The 16,909-nt window shown below is 49.5% G+C and overlaps 1 protein-coding gene across 8 annotated transcripts in view; it reads left to right on the top strand.

Annotated features, from left to right (window-relative positions):
- Positions 1 to 16,909, top strand: part of GAK (cyclin G associated kinase) — a 71,399-nt gene that overhangs the window by 27,083 nt on the left and 27,407 nt on the right. For all 8 annotated transcript variants that reach the window (XM_073237901.1, XM_073237902.1, XM_073237900.1 and 5 more), the window contains exons 6-10: positions 8,616 to 8,741; positions 11,380 to 11,469; positions 13,385 to 13,520; positions 13,775 to 13,887; positions 15,608 to 15,698. In XM_073237901.1, the coding sequence (XP_073094002.1) occupies positions 8,616 to 8,741; positions 11,380 to 11,469; positions 13,385 to 13,520; positions 13,775 to 13,887; positions 15,608 to 15,698 (556 nt within the window). The remainder of the gene's footprint in view (positions 1 to 8,615; positions 8,742 to 11,379; positions 11,470 to 13,384; positions 13,521 to 13,774; positions 13,888 to 15,607; positions 15,699 to 16,909) is intronic.

The following is a 16,909-nucleotide window of genomic DNA, read 5'->3' as shown; positions in this document are numbered from 1 at the left end:
AGGTATTTTGATAGGGATTGCATTTAATCTGTAGATTGATTTAGGCAGGATGGCTATTTTGACAGTATTAATTCTTCCTACCCAAGAGCACGGGATGAATTTCCATTTATTAGTGTCCTCTTTAATTTCTCTTAAGAGGGTCTTGTAGTTTTCACGGTATATGTCTTTCACTTCCATCGTTTGGTTTATTCCTAGGTATTTTATTCTTTTTGATGCAGTTATGGATAGAATTGTTTTCTGATTTCTCTTTCTGCTAGTTCATCATTAGTGTGTAGGAATGCAACAGATTTCTGTGTATTCATTTTGTATCCTGCAACTTTGCTAAATTCAGATATTAGTTTTAGTAGTTTTGGAGTGGGTTCTTAAGGGTTTTTTATGTACAATATCATGGCATCTGCAAACTGGGACAGTTTGACTTCTTCCTTGCCAATCTTGGTGCGTTGTATTTCTTCATGTTGTCTTATTGCCGTTGCTAAGACCTCCAGAACTTTGTTGAAAGAAGTGGGGAGAGTGGGCATTCTTGTCTTGTTTCCAATCTTAAATGAAAAGCTTTCAGCTTCTCACTGTTAAGCATAATATTGGCTGTGGGTTTTTCATATATGGCCTTTATTATGTTGAGGTACTTGCCCTCTATACCCATTTTGTTGAGAGTTTTTATCATGAATGGATGTTGAATTTTGATGAATGCTTTTTCAGCATCTATGGAGATGATCATGTGGTTTTTGTCCCTCTTTTTGTTGATATAGTGGATGATGTTGATGGATTTTTGAATATTGTACCATCCTTGCATGTCTGGGATGAATCCCACTTGATCATGATGGATGATCTTTTTGATGTATTTTTTAATTCAATTTGCTAATATTTTGAGTATTTTTGCATCTATGTTCATCAGGGGTATTGATCTGTAATTTTCTTTTTTTGTGGTGTCTTTGCCTGATTTTGGTATTAGAGTGATGTTGGCTTCGTAGAATGATTTTGGGAGTATTCCCTCCTCTTCTACTTTTTGGAAAACTTTAAGGAGGATGGGTATTAGGTCTTCACTAAATGTTTGATAAAATTCAGCAGTGAAACCATCTGGTCCAGGAGTTTTGTTCTTGAGTAATTTTTTGATTACCAGTTCAATTTCTTTGCTGGTAATTGGTCTTTTCAGATTTTCTGTTTCTTCCTGGGTCAGCCTTGGAAGGTTTCATTTTTCTAGAAAGTTGTCCATTTCTTCTAGGTTATCCCATTTGTTATCATATAATTTTTCATAATATTGTCTCATAACTTTCGTATTTCTGTGGTGTCCATAGTGATTTTTCCTTTCTCATTTCTGATTCTGCTTTTGTGTGTAGACTCTCCTTTTTTCTTGATAAGCCCGGTTAGGGGTTTATCTATTTTGTTTCTTTTCTCGAAGAACCACCAGCTCCTGCTTTCATTGATTCTTTGTATTTTCTTATTCTTCTCAATTTTAATTATTTATGCTCTAATCTTTATTATGTTCCTCCTTCTACTGACTTTGGGCTCTATTTGTTCTTCTTTTCTAGTTTCGTTAATTGTGAGTTTAGACTGTTCATTTAGGATTGTTATTCTTTCCTGAGGTAGGCCTGTATGGCAATATACTTTCCTTTTAGCACAGCCTTCACTGCGTCCCACAGATTTTGCGGTGTTGAATTATTGTTGTCATTTATCTCCATATCTTGCTTGATCTGTTTTTATTTGGTCATTGATCCATTGGTTATTTAGGAGCATGTTATTAAGCCTCCATGTGTTTGGGGGCTTTTTTGTTTTCTTTGTGTAATTTATTTCTAGTTTCATACCTTTGTGATCTGAGATGCTTGTTGGTACAATTTCAATCTTTTTTAATTTACTGAGGCTCTTTTTGTGACCTAGTATACGGTCTATTCTTGAAAATATTCCATGTGCACTTGAGAAGAATGTGTATCCTGTTGCTTTTGAATGGAATGTTCTGTAGATGTCCATTAGGTCCATCTGTTCTAATGAGTTGTTCAGTGCCTCTGTCTCTTTGCTTATTTTCTGTCTGGTTGATCTGTCCTTTGGAGTGAGTGGTGTGTTGAAGTCTCCCAAAATGAATGCATTGCATTGTATTTCCCCCTTTAATTCTGTTAGTATTTGTTTCACATACATAGGTGATCCTGTGTTGGGTGCATAGATATTTATAATAGTTATATCCCTGACCCCTTTATCGTTATGTAATATCCCTCTTTGTCTCTTGTTACTTTCTTTGTTTTGAAGTCTATTTTGTCTGATACAAGTACTGCAACTCCTGCTTTTTTCTCCCTATTGTTTGCATGAAATATCTTTTTCCATCCCTTCACTTTTAGTCTGTGCATGTCTTTGGGTTTGAGGTGAGCCTCTTGTAAGCAGCATATAGATGGGTCTTGCTTTTTTATCCATTCAGTGACTCTGTGTCTTTTAGTTCTTCCATTCAGATCATTTACATTTACGAGATTATCGATAGGTATGTACTTATTGCCATTGCAGGCTTTGGATTTGTGGTTACCAAAGGTTCAAGAGTAATTAATTCCCTTACTATCTAACAGTCTAATTTAACTCACCACATATGGTATTATAAACACAACATAGAGGTTCTTTTTTTTTTCCTCCTTTTTCTTCCTCCTCCATTCTTTATATGGTGGGTATCATATTCTGTACTCTTTGTCCCTTGATTGACTTTTTGGGTAGTTGATTTGACTTTGCATCTGCTTAGTAATTAATTATTCTACTTTGCTGTGGTTTTATTTCCCCTAGTGACATCTATTTAGCCTTAAGAATACTTCCATCTATAGTAGTCTGTCCAAAATGCACTGTAGAGGTGCTTTGTGGGAGGTAAATTCTCTCAGCTTTTGCTTATCTGAAAATTGTTTAATCCCTCCTTCAAATTTAAATGATAACCTTGACAGAGGCACTGAACAACATACTAGAACAGATGGAACTAACAGACATCTATAGAACTCTACATCCGAAAGCAACAGGATACACATTCTTCTCAAGTGCACATGGAACATTGTCCAGAATAGACCATGTACTATGCCACAAAATGAGCCTCAGTAAATTCAAAAAGATTGAAATTGTACCAACCAACTTCTCAGACCACAAAGGCATAAAACTAGAAATAAATTGTGCAAAGAAAACAAAAAGGCTCACAAACACATGGAGGCTTCACAACATGCTTCTAAGTAATCAATAGATCAATGACCAAATTAAAACAGAGATCAAGCAATATACGGAGACAAATGACAATGACAGCATAAAGCCCCAACTTCTGTGGGATGCAGCGAAAGCAGTTCTAAGAGGAAACTAAACAGCAATCCAGGCCTACTTAAAGAAGGAAGAACAATCCCAAATGAATAGTCTAATGTCACAATTATTGAAATTGGAAAAAGAAGAATAAATGGGGCCTAAGGTCAGCAGAAGGAGGGACATAATAAAGATCAGAGAAGAAATAAATAAAATTGAGAAGAATAAAACAATGGAAAAAACTCAGTGAAACCAAGAGCTGGTTCTTTGAGAAAATAAACAAAATAGATAAGCCTCTAGCCAGACTTATTAAGAGAAAAAGAGAGTCAACACACATCAAAAGAATCAGAAACGAGAAAGGAAAAATCATGACGGACCCCATAGAAATACAAAGAATTGTTAGAGAATACTATGAAAAACCTATATGCTAACAAGCTGGGAAACCTAGGAGAAATGGACAACTTCCTAGAAAAATATAACCTTCCAAGACTGACCCAGAAAGAAACAGAAAATCTAAACAGACCAATTACCATCAATGAAATTGCAGTGGTAATCAAAAAACTACTCAAGAACAAAACCCCTGGGCCAGATGGATTTACCTTGGAATTTTATCAGACATACAGAGAAGACATAATACCATTCTCCTTAAAGTTTTTCAAAAAATAGAAGAGGAGAGAATACTCCCAAACACATTCTATGAAGCCAACATCACCCTAATACCAAAACCAGGCAAAGAACCCACCAAAAAAGGAAACTACAGACCAATATCCCTGATGAACATAGATGCAAAAATACTCACCAAAACATTAGCAAACCAAATTAAAAAATACATCAAAAGGATCATACACCATGACCAAGTGGGATTCATCCCAGGGATGCAAGGATGGTACAACATTTGAAAATCCATCAACATCATCCACCACATCAACAAAAAGAAGGACAAAAACCACACTATCATCTCCATAGATGCTGAAAAAGCATTCAACAAAATTCAAAATCCATTCATGATAAAAACTCTCAACAAAATGGGTATAGATGGCAAGTACCTCAACATAATAAAGGCCATATACGATAAACCCACAGCCAACATCTTACTGAACAGCGAGAAGCTGAAAGCTTTTCCTCTGAGATCGGGAACAAGACAGGGATGCCCACTCTCCCCACTGTTATTTAACATAGTACTGGAGGTCCTAGCCACAGCAATTAGACAAAACAAAGAAATACAAGGAATCCAGATTGGTAAAGAAGAAGTTAAACTGTCACTATTTGCAGATGACATGATACTGTACATAAAAAAACCCTAAAGACTCCACTCCAAAACTACTAGAACTGATATTGGAATTTGGCAAAGTTGCAGGATACAAAATTAACACACAGAAATCTGTGGCTTTCCTATACACTAACAATGAGCCAATAGAAAGAGAAATCAGGAAAACAATTCCATTCACAATTGCATCAAAAAGAATAAAATACCTAGGAATAAACCTAACCAAAGAAGTGAAAGACCTATACCCTGAAAACTACAAGTCACTCTTAAGAGAAATTAAAGGGAACACTAACAAATGGAAACTCATCCCATGCTCTTGGCTAGGAAGAATTAATATCGTCAAAATGGCCATCCTGCCCAAAGCAATATACAGATTTGATGCAATCCCTATCAAATTACAACAACATTCTTCAACAAACTGGAACAAATAGTTCAAAAATTCATATGGAAACACCAAAGATCCTGAATAGCCAAAACAATCCTGAGAAATTAGACTAAAGTGGCGGGGATCTCACTCCCACAACTTCAAGCTCTACTACAAAGCCATAGTAATCAAGGCAATTTGGTACTGGCACAAGAACAGAGCCACAGACCAGTGGAACAGATTAGAGACTCCAGACATTAACCCAAACATATATGGTCAATTAATATATGATAAAGGAGCCATGGACATACAATGGGGAAATGACAGTCTCTTCAACAGATGGTGCTGGCAGAACTGGACAGCTACATGTAAGAGAATGAAAGTGGATCACTGTCTAACCCCATACACAAAAATAAATTCAAAATGGATCAAAGACCTGAATGTAAGTCATGAAACCATAAAACTCTTAGAAAAACACATAGGCAAAAATCTCTTAGACATAAACATGAGTGACTTCTTCATGAATATGTCTCCCTGGGCAATAAAACAAAAGCAAAAATGAACAAGTGGGACTATATCAAGCTGAAAAGCTTCTGTACAGCAAAGGACACCATCAATAGAACAAAAAGGTACCCTACAGTATGGGAGAATATATTTATAAATGACAGATCCGAAAAAGGGTTGACATCCAAAATATATAAAGAGCTCACGCACCTCAAGAAACAAAAAGCGAATAATCCAGTTAAAAAATGGGCAGAGTAGCTGAATAGACAGTTCTCCAAAGAAGAAATTCAGATGGCCAACAGACACATGAAAAGATGCTCCACATCACTTGTCATCAGAGAAATGCAAATTAAAACCACAATGAGATATAACCTCACACCAGTAAGGATCGCCATCATCAAAAAGACAAACAACAACAAATGTTGGCAAGGTTGTGGAGAAAGGAGAACTCTACTACACTGCTGGTGGGAATGTAAATTAGTTCAACCATTGTGGAAAGCAGTATGGAGGTTCCTCAAAATGCTCAAAATAGAAATACCATTTGATCCAGGAATTCCACTTCTAGGAATTTACCCTAAGGATGCAGCACTCCAGTTTGAAAAAGACAGATGCAGCCCTATGTTTATCGCTGCACTATTTACAATAGCCAAGATATGGAAGCAACCTAAATGTTCATCAGCAGATGAATGGATAAAGAAGATGTGGTACATATACACAATGGAATTTTACTCAGCCATAAGAAAAAAACAGATCCTACCATTTGCAACAATATGGATGGAGTTACAGGGTATTATGCTCAGTGAAATAAGCCAGGCGGAGAATGACAAGTACCAAATGATTTCACTCATCTGCGGAGTATAACAACAAAGAAAAAACTGAAGGAACAAAACAGCAGCAGAATCTCAGAACCCAAGAATGGACTAACAGTTACCAAAGGGAAAGGGACTGGGGAGGATGGGTGGGAAGGGAGGGATAAGGGCAGGGAAAAAGAAAAGGGGCATTACAATTAGCATGTCTCGTGTGCGGGGGCACGGGGTGGGCTCTACAACACAGAGAAGACAAGTAGTGATTTTATAGCATCTTACTACGTTTATGGTCAGTGACTGTGAAGGGGTATCTGGGAGGGACTTGATGAAGGTGGGAGCCTAGTAAACTAATGTTCTTCATGTAATTGTAGATTAATGATACCAAAATACAAAAAAAGGAAAAAAAATGATAACCTTGCTGGGTAGAGCATGCTTGGTTCGAGGCCCTTCTGCTTCATGGCATGAACTATATTATGCTCCTCCCTTCTGGCCTGTAAGGTTTCTGTTGAGAAATCTGATGATAGCCTGAATGGGTTTTCCTTTATATGTGATCTTTTTCTCTGTCTAGCTGCTTTTAATAGTCTGTCTTTATTCTTGATCTTTGCCATTTTAGTTTTTATGTCTTGATGTTGTCTTTCTTGGGTCCCTTGTGTTGGGAGATCTGTGCACCTCCATGACCTGAGAGACTATGTCCTTCCCCAGATTGGGGAAGTTTTCAGCAGTTACCTCCTCGATGACCCTTTCTATCCCTTTTTCTCTGTCTTCTTCTTCTGGTACCCTATAATGCGAATATTGTTCTGTTTGGATTCTCTCAATATTCTTTCATTCTTAGAGATCCTTTTTTCTCTCTGCTTCAGCTTCTTTGTATTCCTCTTCTCTAATTTCTATTCCATTTACTGTCTCTATTACATCTAATCTGCTTTTAAATCCCTCCATTGTATGTTTCATTTCAGATATGGAATTTCTCAGTGATTGAATCTCCATCTTAAATTCATTCTTGAGTTCTTGAATATTTTTCTGTATCTCCATAAGCATGTTTATGATTTTTTTTTTGAACTCTCTTTTAGGAAGATTGGTGAGTTCAGTTTCATTTGGCCCTTTTTCTGGGTTTTGTGATATTTTGGTCTGAACCAGGCTCTTTTGACATTTCATATTTCTGTGTGGTGCCCTCTAGTGCCCAGGATCTCCAGTCTCTGGAGCTGCTCAGCCCCTAGAGTGAGGTTGGGGGCCATATGGGAGCAGAGCTGGTGCCTGGGGAGAGGAAAGATCTGTTCCCCAATTCACGTCTGTGGTGCCTTCTCAGGTGTCAGAGCCAGTGGGCTGAGCACACAGGTGTAAGCCTCTGTGCTTGGCATCTCTAGGTGTTGTAGGCGGGGTCTCCCTTTGCCTGGCCTGACGCCAGCGCAGTGCATGCCACTTTGCAAGCTGGTGCTAGCAGGCCTTGTGTGTTTCACGCGGGGCCTCGAAGTTCAGCATCCAGCCGGGGGATGGAGCAGCTGAAGCCCCTCACAGCTCCCAACCAGCTGGGCAGAGTGCACCCAGACAACCTTGTCCAGCTCTCCCTTCTCCTGCGCAGCAAGCTCCATGCAAACCCCGCCCCTTGAGCAGCCCTCTAGCTGCTAGGAAGCCTCTCAGACCGCCTGCCTTTCCTTCGTCTCAGAGAGGCCGGGTGTCGTTCCCCTCCTCCACCGGAATCTCAGTCTCTCAAGCACTCCGCCTGTTCCAGCTCCCCAGTCCCACCAACCTCCAGAGCACCACACAATGTAGGTTTCTGTTTGCAAAGGAGACCTCCGGGGATTGGGTGTTCAGCAGTCCCAGGCTTCCACCCCCTCCCCGCTCTGTTTCTCTTCCTCCCGCTGGTGAGCTGGGGTGGGGAAGGGCTTGGGTCCCGCTGGATCAAGGCTTTGGTAGTTACGCTGTTTCGTGAGGTCTGCTCTGTTCCTGAGGTCTGCATGCAGTCTGGTTCAGCCTTCCCTCCTGTTGCTGTTCCAGGGTTAGTTGTATTAATTATATTTTCTTACCTAATGTCATTTTGGGAGGAGTTCTCTATCTCACCTCTCACCCTGCCATCTTGAATCTCCTGGTATAGTTGATTTTTAAATGGTATGTTAGATTTTTTCATCTCCTGACTTTCCTAAGGCTTTCACTGTATATCCCACATTATTGATTGGAGATGTTTGATTTATGCTTGATTTTAACTTCCTATGTTTTTCTGAATTACCCATTTTTAAAGGTACGCATACTGATTTTGATCAGAAATGTCTTAAGACACTGCATTTTTCCCTTTGCCAGAGGAGGGCCCCTTGCCGACCTCCCTTTGGGTGTGAGATGGCTGGCTGTATGTGCCCAGGACACCCATCCTCATGCAGCCCCATGATGCCCACAGTCCGGCTCTGGCACCCATTCACAAGGACTGTCTTCTGGAATCTTACAGGTGGAGAACTTGTTGCTTAGTAACCAGGGGACGATTAAGCTGTGTGACTTCGGCAGCGCCACAACCATCTCACATTACCCTGACTACAGCTGGAGCGCCCAGCGGCGTGCCCTGGTGGAGGAAGAGGTGAGCCGCATGGCAGGCCTGCTCCTTTGGGGCTCTCCTTACTCATGAGCCCCAGCAGCCTGCCCCTTCAGCTCATGAAGGCCCTCCTTCCCCCGGACAGCACTTACTGTTGTCAGGAAGCCCTAGTTGAGGCATTGACTTGCATCTCCATCACTTGCCTGTCCAAACGTCACTTCTGTGTGTCATATGGTTTCTTCCTGTTGCATTTTTTATTGTGGGAAGACATCCAAGCCATTGAGGGTCACCGTCTGGACTCTTCTCAAGTGCACATTGTAGTGTGCAGCCCTCACACCATTCCCAGAACGCTGTCATCTTCCCAAAGAAATACCCCTTAGCAGTGAATTTGCAAGGGAGCTTTGGCAGCCCCTGCGGGACACCCGCACAAACTGAGTGTGGTCTGTGTGCACATGGGTAGGAGGTGGCACCACGTGTGGACACACCACACGTGTGGCAGCATGGCCTGGGGGCAAAGGAGGGCTGGAGGCCATGGGGTGCCATGGCGCCTGCTTTCTGGGACCCTGAGCTACATGGACAGATAGGCGTTCCTCTTCCAGTGGCTTGGCTTTCCCAGACAGACAGCTTAGAGCGATCTTATCACTGAGTGAGCCACATGAGGCAGAAGGCGGCAGTGAGGACAGGAGGCAGGTCCTGCCGCTAAGACACGCGCTGAGGGGAAGCCATCCTCTGTGTCTGCCAGTGTCTGTGTGAGGGGCCAGTCCTCCCAGGAGCCCAGACCAGAAGCGTGTCTCAGACAGTCCCAGACCCAGCAGGGTCTCACGGGTCAGAGCCTTCGTGAGGAAATTGTTCCCCAGGAAGGGCCCTTTGTGGGTGCTGAGTATGGGACATCCTCGCAGTCGATGAGGAGTGAGGGAGGGCCCTCCATCCTAGGCCCTGGGCAGTGGCTCTGGCTGCCAGGCTCAGCATTGTGGGCTTGCAGCCCACCCGTGCCGCCTTGCCTGCACCAGAACCCCTCACCAGGACTCGTGGAGCGGCTCCCGCCATTTTGGAGCACTTTGTTTCCCAGAGAAGGCTACTCCAGGCTCAACAGCACCGATCATGCCTCCACCTCTGGGTGGGGGTGGGGGCAGGGGCAGAGACCACAGCCCGGGCACAGGCGCGCCTGTCCAGGCAGAGTGTGCGTGTGCACAGCCCATTTGTGCTGACACACTAATGTGTCACATGCTAACATGCTTGCTTGTGTATCAGCGCACCCATCCTGTCAGAAATCATGCCCTTCTGCCAGCCCCTCCACCCAGGCCCACCCCCAGCTTCTCGTCCGCCACCCCTTCTGTGTCTCCTTCCAGTGAGCTCAGCCCCACCTCACACAGAGAGGGAGTGTGTCCCCCCTCTCCTAGAAGAGAGTGAATCTCCTGGGGAGAATGCGGGAATCACCGTGGTTCCTCTGCCAGCCCCTGCGCAGCCCAAACCTAGGGCGTGCACAGACGTGGGGGTGGTCCTGGCTTTGCCCCTCAAGCCCCTCTGTGCTGCATGGGCACTACGCTTTGCACACCCTGAGGTTTGTCACTGCCTGACTACACCGTGGCCTCTGCTGCTCGTAACCAGGCCTGCTTGGCATCCCACACAGTCTGCACCCTGCAGACTGGGCAATGGGCAGTGGGAGGTGTGATCTTCTATGTGCAGGGCATATTTTTAGGGTAGTCCTGAGTGCATATTGTGGGGCTGTACCACGTAAAAGAAAGATATCTCCAGGTCTAGTCATCGTGTAGGACAGCGCCATCTGAGCCTGCAGCCAGACAGTGCCCCTCCGGCTGTGCAGCACTCCGCCTTGCCTCTCTCCTGGTGCTGGGGTGCCTACCCCCCAGCCGAGTGCTGCGGTGCAGTTTCAGTGAAGCACCTTCAAGGCCCGCCTGGCTGCAGTCGTGCTTTCACCGTGCCCGAGGAGGTGCGGGGCTGTGTGCATGCTCCATGTGGGCCCTCTATGGACACCAGCCACCCTGTGTGTGCACCCAGCCTGGGGCTGACCTTCTCAGGGCACTTGCTCTTGGAGAGCAGATCTTGGGTGAAGTTACCACATTTGCCTTGAGTATTTTCCCTGTCCTATTGAGGTCATGGCACCGTTTATTACTTGCTTCTGCTGCAGTCTGGGCCTCGGGTCAGTGTGGGTGTTGGCTATGCCCTGACTTGCAGGGGCACACAGGTGCTCATCTGTCCCAGATTCCAGCCTGTGTACCTGGGTCCTGGGGGTTTTTTTACATAAAAACCAAAACCAAACAGGTAAATTTGGTTTAGCTCTCTCCCATTAGAGAAGGCGCTGTGTCCACAAGAACTGATTGGGAGTTTTTGTTAGAACAGGGTTTCCTCTCATACACACCAACGAGCCACCTCATAGAGCTCTGTGTGCGCCACACTGGACGAGGTTTCCTGTGAGGTGAAATGCTTTTCCTGAGCCAACAGCAAGGAGGCCCAAGTGAGCGCTGTGGCGGCTGCTCAGGCCGGAGAGAGCGGTGGGGGCAGGAAGCTGGAGAGGCAGTGGGGGTGGCAGCCTGAGATCTTTCTGGAACATGGTGGGATGTGAATGGACATCATTCATAAATACCTGCAGTGTGTTTTGGAAAGATGCAGGGCATCAATGCAAAAAATACATATTGATAGCACACAACTGTCTTTTTGAAATTAGATCACCAGGAACACAACGCCCATGTACAGAACTCCAGAAATCGTGGACTTATACTCGAACTTCCCGATTGGCGAGAAGCAGGACATCTGGGTGAGGCTGCCCGTGGTGTGGTGCAGGCCTTGTGCTGTGCTGGGGCAAGGCTAGCCTGCTGGCCCTTGGCCTCATTTTTCCTTTTCCTCTTTGTTTTTTCCTTGTTTACTTATGAGTCACTTGTGGCTGCTGTTAATGAGATGACGTGAGCAGAAATTGGGTGGGTGTGAGCACGGAGCTGAGACACGGCCCTGGCTGGGAAAAGTGTGCGGCCTGCAGGCTTGGCGTCCCGAAGCAGGAGCAGGTGCTTTCCTGGTCAGAGCTCTGTCGCAGGGCCTGGGGATTCACAAAGCCGTGGCTTGTGCACCTGGACACTAGAAGTCTGTATGGCCTTGGAGCTTGATGCCAGCCTGACCTGGGGGTGGGGGGGGGAATCTCAGAGTCGGGGCTGGGCCCAACCTCCTCCCTCACCTCTGAAGTCCTGTCCCTCTGGAGGAGGCCATCCCTGGTGGGAGTGGGCATTGTGCTGGCTGTGCTCCTCCCGGCATCCACTGACTCCACCCAAGCCACCAGGATGTGAGCTTGAGTGGCCAGCGGTGGGGGGCACGGTGCTGCGTTTGCCTGTTCCGTGTTATCCTTCAGCCTCCCATCCTCCCTGTGAGCAGGGGAGCGACACTTCAGCCCCCAGACCACTGACTGCCCCTGTGCCTCAGGACACATAGTCCAGACCTGCCAGCCAGGATCCAGGGCCGACTCCTCTGTGGGTCCATCCTGGTGCAGGCAGAGTAGCTTGGGACGTGCCAGTCGGCAGGATGCACGTGTTAGAGCCTTTCATAATGGCCGAGGGGCCTACGATGCCAAACCCCCACCACGTCTTCCCTTTCCAAGTCCTTGTTGACCCCAAGGGGCGTCCTTGGCACATCCCAACAGGAGGGCACAGTGTGCCCACCAGCATGATGGTCTAACCTTGTGTGCTTGGGGTTTGTCCTCATCTGGGCGTGTGGCGGGCCCCACTTGCTGTCAGCAGGACGAAGTGTCTATGCTGCGGGGTCACCGGAGCCTCACACACTCCTGGCTTCGGACGCTGTGGGTAATGGGGCTCCTACGCTCTGTGGAAGCCCCGACTGACCCCATAGGTGAGGTTGCCATGTCCACTTGTGCTTGGAGATGCTGGGGAAGAACGTGGAGGTGCCACCTTCCTCTGTGGTCACCCTGCCAGCCCCTGACCAACAGAGCCTCATGCTTGGATGTAGGAACTGCTGTTTAGATGACCTTTTGAGTAGAAAACAGGGCAGGGGTTTCTGTTTCCCTCTGACCTGGCACCAGGCAGTGGGAGAGCATGACCCTGCTCGTGGGTGCACACAGACCCAGCTATGCCCCCAGGGACCTGAGGTGGGGATGGCCGACTGCCCTCTGTCCCCCTCACCCTGTGCCCTTTCAGCCTGCACCCTGCTCACCCCGTCTGTCACTCAGTTCATGGCCCCTCACCCTGTGCCTCCTGCGCCTCCTCATCCCAGGCCCGCTCAACCACTGCTCACCCTGGGCCCCGTTCACTTCATGTCCCCCTCAGCCCCCACCCTGCTCACCCTCCACCCTGCTCACCCCATGCCCTCTCACCCCATGTCCCCCTCAACCCCTGCTGTGCTCACCCTGTACCCCCATCCTGCTCACCCCCACCCTGTTCAACCCATGTCCCCCTCACCCTGTGTCCCACTCAACCCCTGCCCTGCTCACCCTGTACCCCCTGTCCTGCTCAGTCCCCACCCTGCTCACCCCGTGTCCCCCTCATTCTCTGGCCCACTCACCTGCTCACCCCATGCCCCACTCACCCTGTGTCCCACTCAACCCCCACACCCTGCTCACCCCATGTCCTGCTCAACGCCCTCCCCACTTGCCCTATGCCCCCCTTAGCCCATGCCCCTGGCCCACTCGCCCCTGCCCTGTGCCCCCCACCCCACTTACCTCTGCTCCCCAGGCCCTGGGCTGCATCCTGTACCTACTGTGCTTCCGGCAGCACCCGTTTGAAGATGGGGCACGGCTTCGCATCGTGAACGGGAAGTACTCCATCCCTCCCGACGACACCCGGTACTCCGTGTTCCACGGCCTCATCCGTAAGTCAGCGCGGGGCCCGCGGAGGACAGCACCTGCCCACCACACCTGCCTGCAGCCCCCGTGAGGCTGTTCTGTGGTTCCCACTGGGCAGCCCCCATTTGTGAGTCCGCAGATGGTCGGGTGCTTGCTTTGTTCCATCTGTTGTTGCTCCTCGTGTCACCATTTCCTCACTTGCTTTTAAGTCAATAACATAAGTAGAGCGCGGGCCTCGGGTCTAAGCTCTCTGTGGGAGCCGGTGCTGCCTCTGCCGCAGGTGCTGCGCTGAGGGTCAACCCGGAGGAGCGGCTGTCCATCACAGAACTGGTGAACCAGCTCCAGGAGATCGCGGCCGCCCGGAACGTGAACCCCACGGCGCCCGTCGCTGAGGTAGGGTCTTCCCGGTGCCGCTCGTGATCACATGGGCTTGAGGGTGCTCTGAGACCTGCCCGCCTGAGGGTGGAAGCCTGGTCTTTCGGGGGCCCTCACAGCATGGCGCGGAGAGGGGCCCTCAGGCAGCCTGGGGTCCTGTGCCCTTAAGGGTGCCGCCCTGCAGGAGGGGGTCACAGGAGTCAGGGGAATGAATGGGAAGCTGGGCTGCTGACCACATGGTGTGTCTGCTTTTGATGGCCACTGAGCATGCAGGATGTTCCCGTGCCCGGAGCCAGGGCAGAAGATGAAATGAGGACTTGGTGGCCACCAGCAGCCATGGTTGTGAGGAAGGGAAGGCACTGAGGGGGTGTGTTGGGGGGTCTGGTTGTGGGGGACGGCGGTGAGGTGGCAGCCCTGAGCAGTTGGCCTGGGGCTGCTCGAGGGGCCCATCACAGAAGACGTAGGTCCCTAGGGTCAGCAGAGGGTCAGTGGTGTGGGGAGGTGTCTGGTGTGCAGGCTGCTGGTGCCCACTGGGCTGGTGGAGATGCTGACAGACGGGCGCAGGCTGCCATGGGGTGGGGCTCCGAGCGCAGTCTGGCCTTAGCACTTGGAGCACCAGGGCTGGTGGGGGCCCACATCAAGCCCCCAGTAGCGTTCTCTCTGAGCCACATGGGAGCAGGTGGCTCCAGGGGAGGATGCAGGAGTGGAATTGGAACCCTGAGAAGAGAACCACATGAAAGAGTGGGCTGTGTCATTAAACAGGGCGCATGACAAAGGGGTGGAATAGAGCCACGTGGCGTCCGCAGGTGCCATGCTACAGCCGGGGCTTGAGGGACTGTGAGGAGCACACGGTCACAGCGGGAAATGGATTCTTCTCAGAAACAGACAGAACAAGTACACAGAACTGAGACTTTGTGAAGAAAGGCAGTGATGTGGTAGACGAGTGTTGCCTTGCACTCAGGGTGTGCACGCTATTGTTAAGGCACTGGACATGAATGTCACCCACCTACGAGGTCACACAGAAGACAAGATCTTATCCTGCTCCGTGGAATTGATAACGTGTATGCCTCACTTTCTGAGCTCAACATGATAAAACTTTAACTCAGTAACTGCTTTTGTAAAAAAACCCAGAACCTTAAAGTGTGCTTCTCAATAACCTATAAAGAGAGTCACGGGCAACCTATTTAGGGCTGTACGAGGTTGAGGCCGTTGCCGGGGGGGCTGTGAGGGGCCGTGGCCCTGCATCCCGCTCCCTGACATTTGGCTGGGTCGTGTGCTGCCAGGTGCTACAAGTGTCTTCAGGGCTTTGGACGCATCCCGAGCTGAGCCTGGCTGGGCCTGGGGCGGAGAGACAGATGCCTCAGGGGTGTGTGTGCCCTGCGCCAGGTCCATCCCAAGCCTGCGTGAGGTGGGCTTGTGTGACGGGCCCCCACCCAGTGGGGCACGCTCACCGCTGCTTCCCGGGGGTGCACTGATGCCTGCCCGGGAGGTCCTGAGTGCCCGCTCAGCAAGTTGCGTGTGGGGATGTGTTTGCACGGCTGCCCTCTGGTCCCAGGGAACTGCGCGGCATCATGGGAGAGCCCTCCCATGGGCATGTGACCGTTGTGTGGGAGGGCATCCCTGGGTGGCCGCGTGCCTGGAGCTCACGGTGCTGTGTGCTGTCAGGTTCTCGTGGCAGGGAGTATGTGGACTGTGGCTCTGACCTCTGTGGGCTGACTCTGTGTTTTGGTCCTTACAGCTCCTGGAGCAGAATGGGGGCTATGGGAACACTGTGTCGTGCCGGGGGCCCCCTCCTCCCGGGGGCTCCCCTGGTAGCAGCTACAGTGGAGGTGAGCCCCTACCATAGCAGTTGTGCAGTCTGACCATTTGCAGCTGCGGGCCCTGCCCGCCCCTTGGCCCTGGGGGTTAACGGCCTCCCGCACCCAGACACGCGAACCCTATGGGGCTTTCGGCCTGGCAGTGACAGGCTGCCTGGTCAGGATCGCCAGGACCACCTCGTGTTCACAGTTCCCTGCATCTCCCGGAACCCTGCGGAGCAGACACGTTCAGGGCCACGGTCTAGGACAGGGAGGCGGGGAGAAGCACCAGGCCGGTGCTGGTGCTCTGTGGTGCCACGGGACCCCCGGGGTGGGCCGAGCCCCGGTGCCCAGCGCACTAGCCTGTTGAGGCTGACTCAGTCTTGCCCATCAGAGGCCTGGCTGATGCACCTGACCCACGGCCCAGGCAGATGAGGGCATGCCTTGCAGCGCTGCAAATAGCAACATTGAGGGCCCTCCTGTCGGGAGGGGGTGCATGGGGAAGAGGGCCTGTGATGAGAGGTGGGGCTGAGGCGGTGCCAGCAGGCCTCCCTCACCACACAGGCTGTGTTTGGCTAGTGATCTATTCTCGCCTCGTCCAGCATGTGGCAGGTCCAGGTGCCCAGTGTTGGTGTGCACAACTGTGTCCCTGTAGAAGCTTTGGCTTGAGCTCTATGTGGCCACACCTGGGCACATCACAAGAGGCCATGCCTGAACTCAGTTCTCTGCCACTGTTTGGGGCATGGGCTCAGCCCCACTGGCAGCCTGCTGGCCCCGCAACCTGGGTGTTCCATGTCTGCACGGGGTGAGCACCGAGCACGTGGGGCTGCTGTGACTGCTGTGGACTCAGTTCCCAAGGTGCCCACATAAGAGCAGACCTCAGGTGTGTGCTCACTCTGCACACGTGAGTAGTGGTGGCTGGCTGGGGCCAGGCTGGTCATTGCTGGTGAAGGGCCAAACGTCACATACGCGGGACATGTTGGCTGCATCTCAGCAGCTGCCCAGCAGCCCCTCGTCTGGCTGGGACCTGACTCCTGGTCTCTGGTGTTGCTGTGTTGTGCAGGAGGGACCTGGCATGGCCCTGGGGGATCCCATGTATGTTTCACACTTCCATGCTGACTCCTGCACCACTGCTGCCCATGAGGGCCACCCCCAGGAGGCTGGTCTCTATCCTGGTGACCCCTCAGACGAGAGTCCCAGCCTGAAGCCTGACCGAGGTCCGCCACGTGGCCTGTCTTTGCACA

The sequence above is a fragment of the Manis javanica genome, chromosome 5 (genome assembly GCF_040802235.1).
Source record: "Manis javanica isolate MJ-LG chromosome 5, MJ_LKY, whole genome shotgun sequence".
Classification (NCBI taxonomy): Eukaryota; Metazoa; Chordata; class Mammalia; order Pholidota; family Manidae; genus Manis; species Manis javanica.
This window is presented reverse-complemented; position numbering and strand designations above follow the sequence as displayed.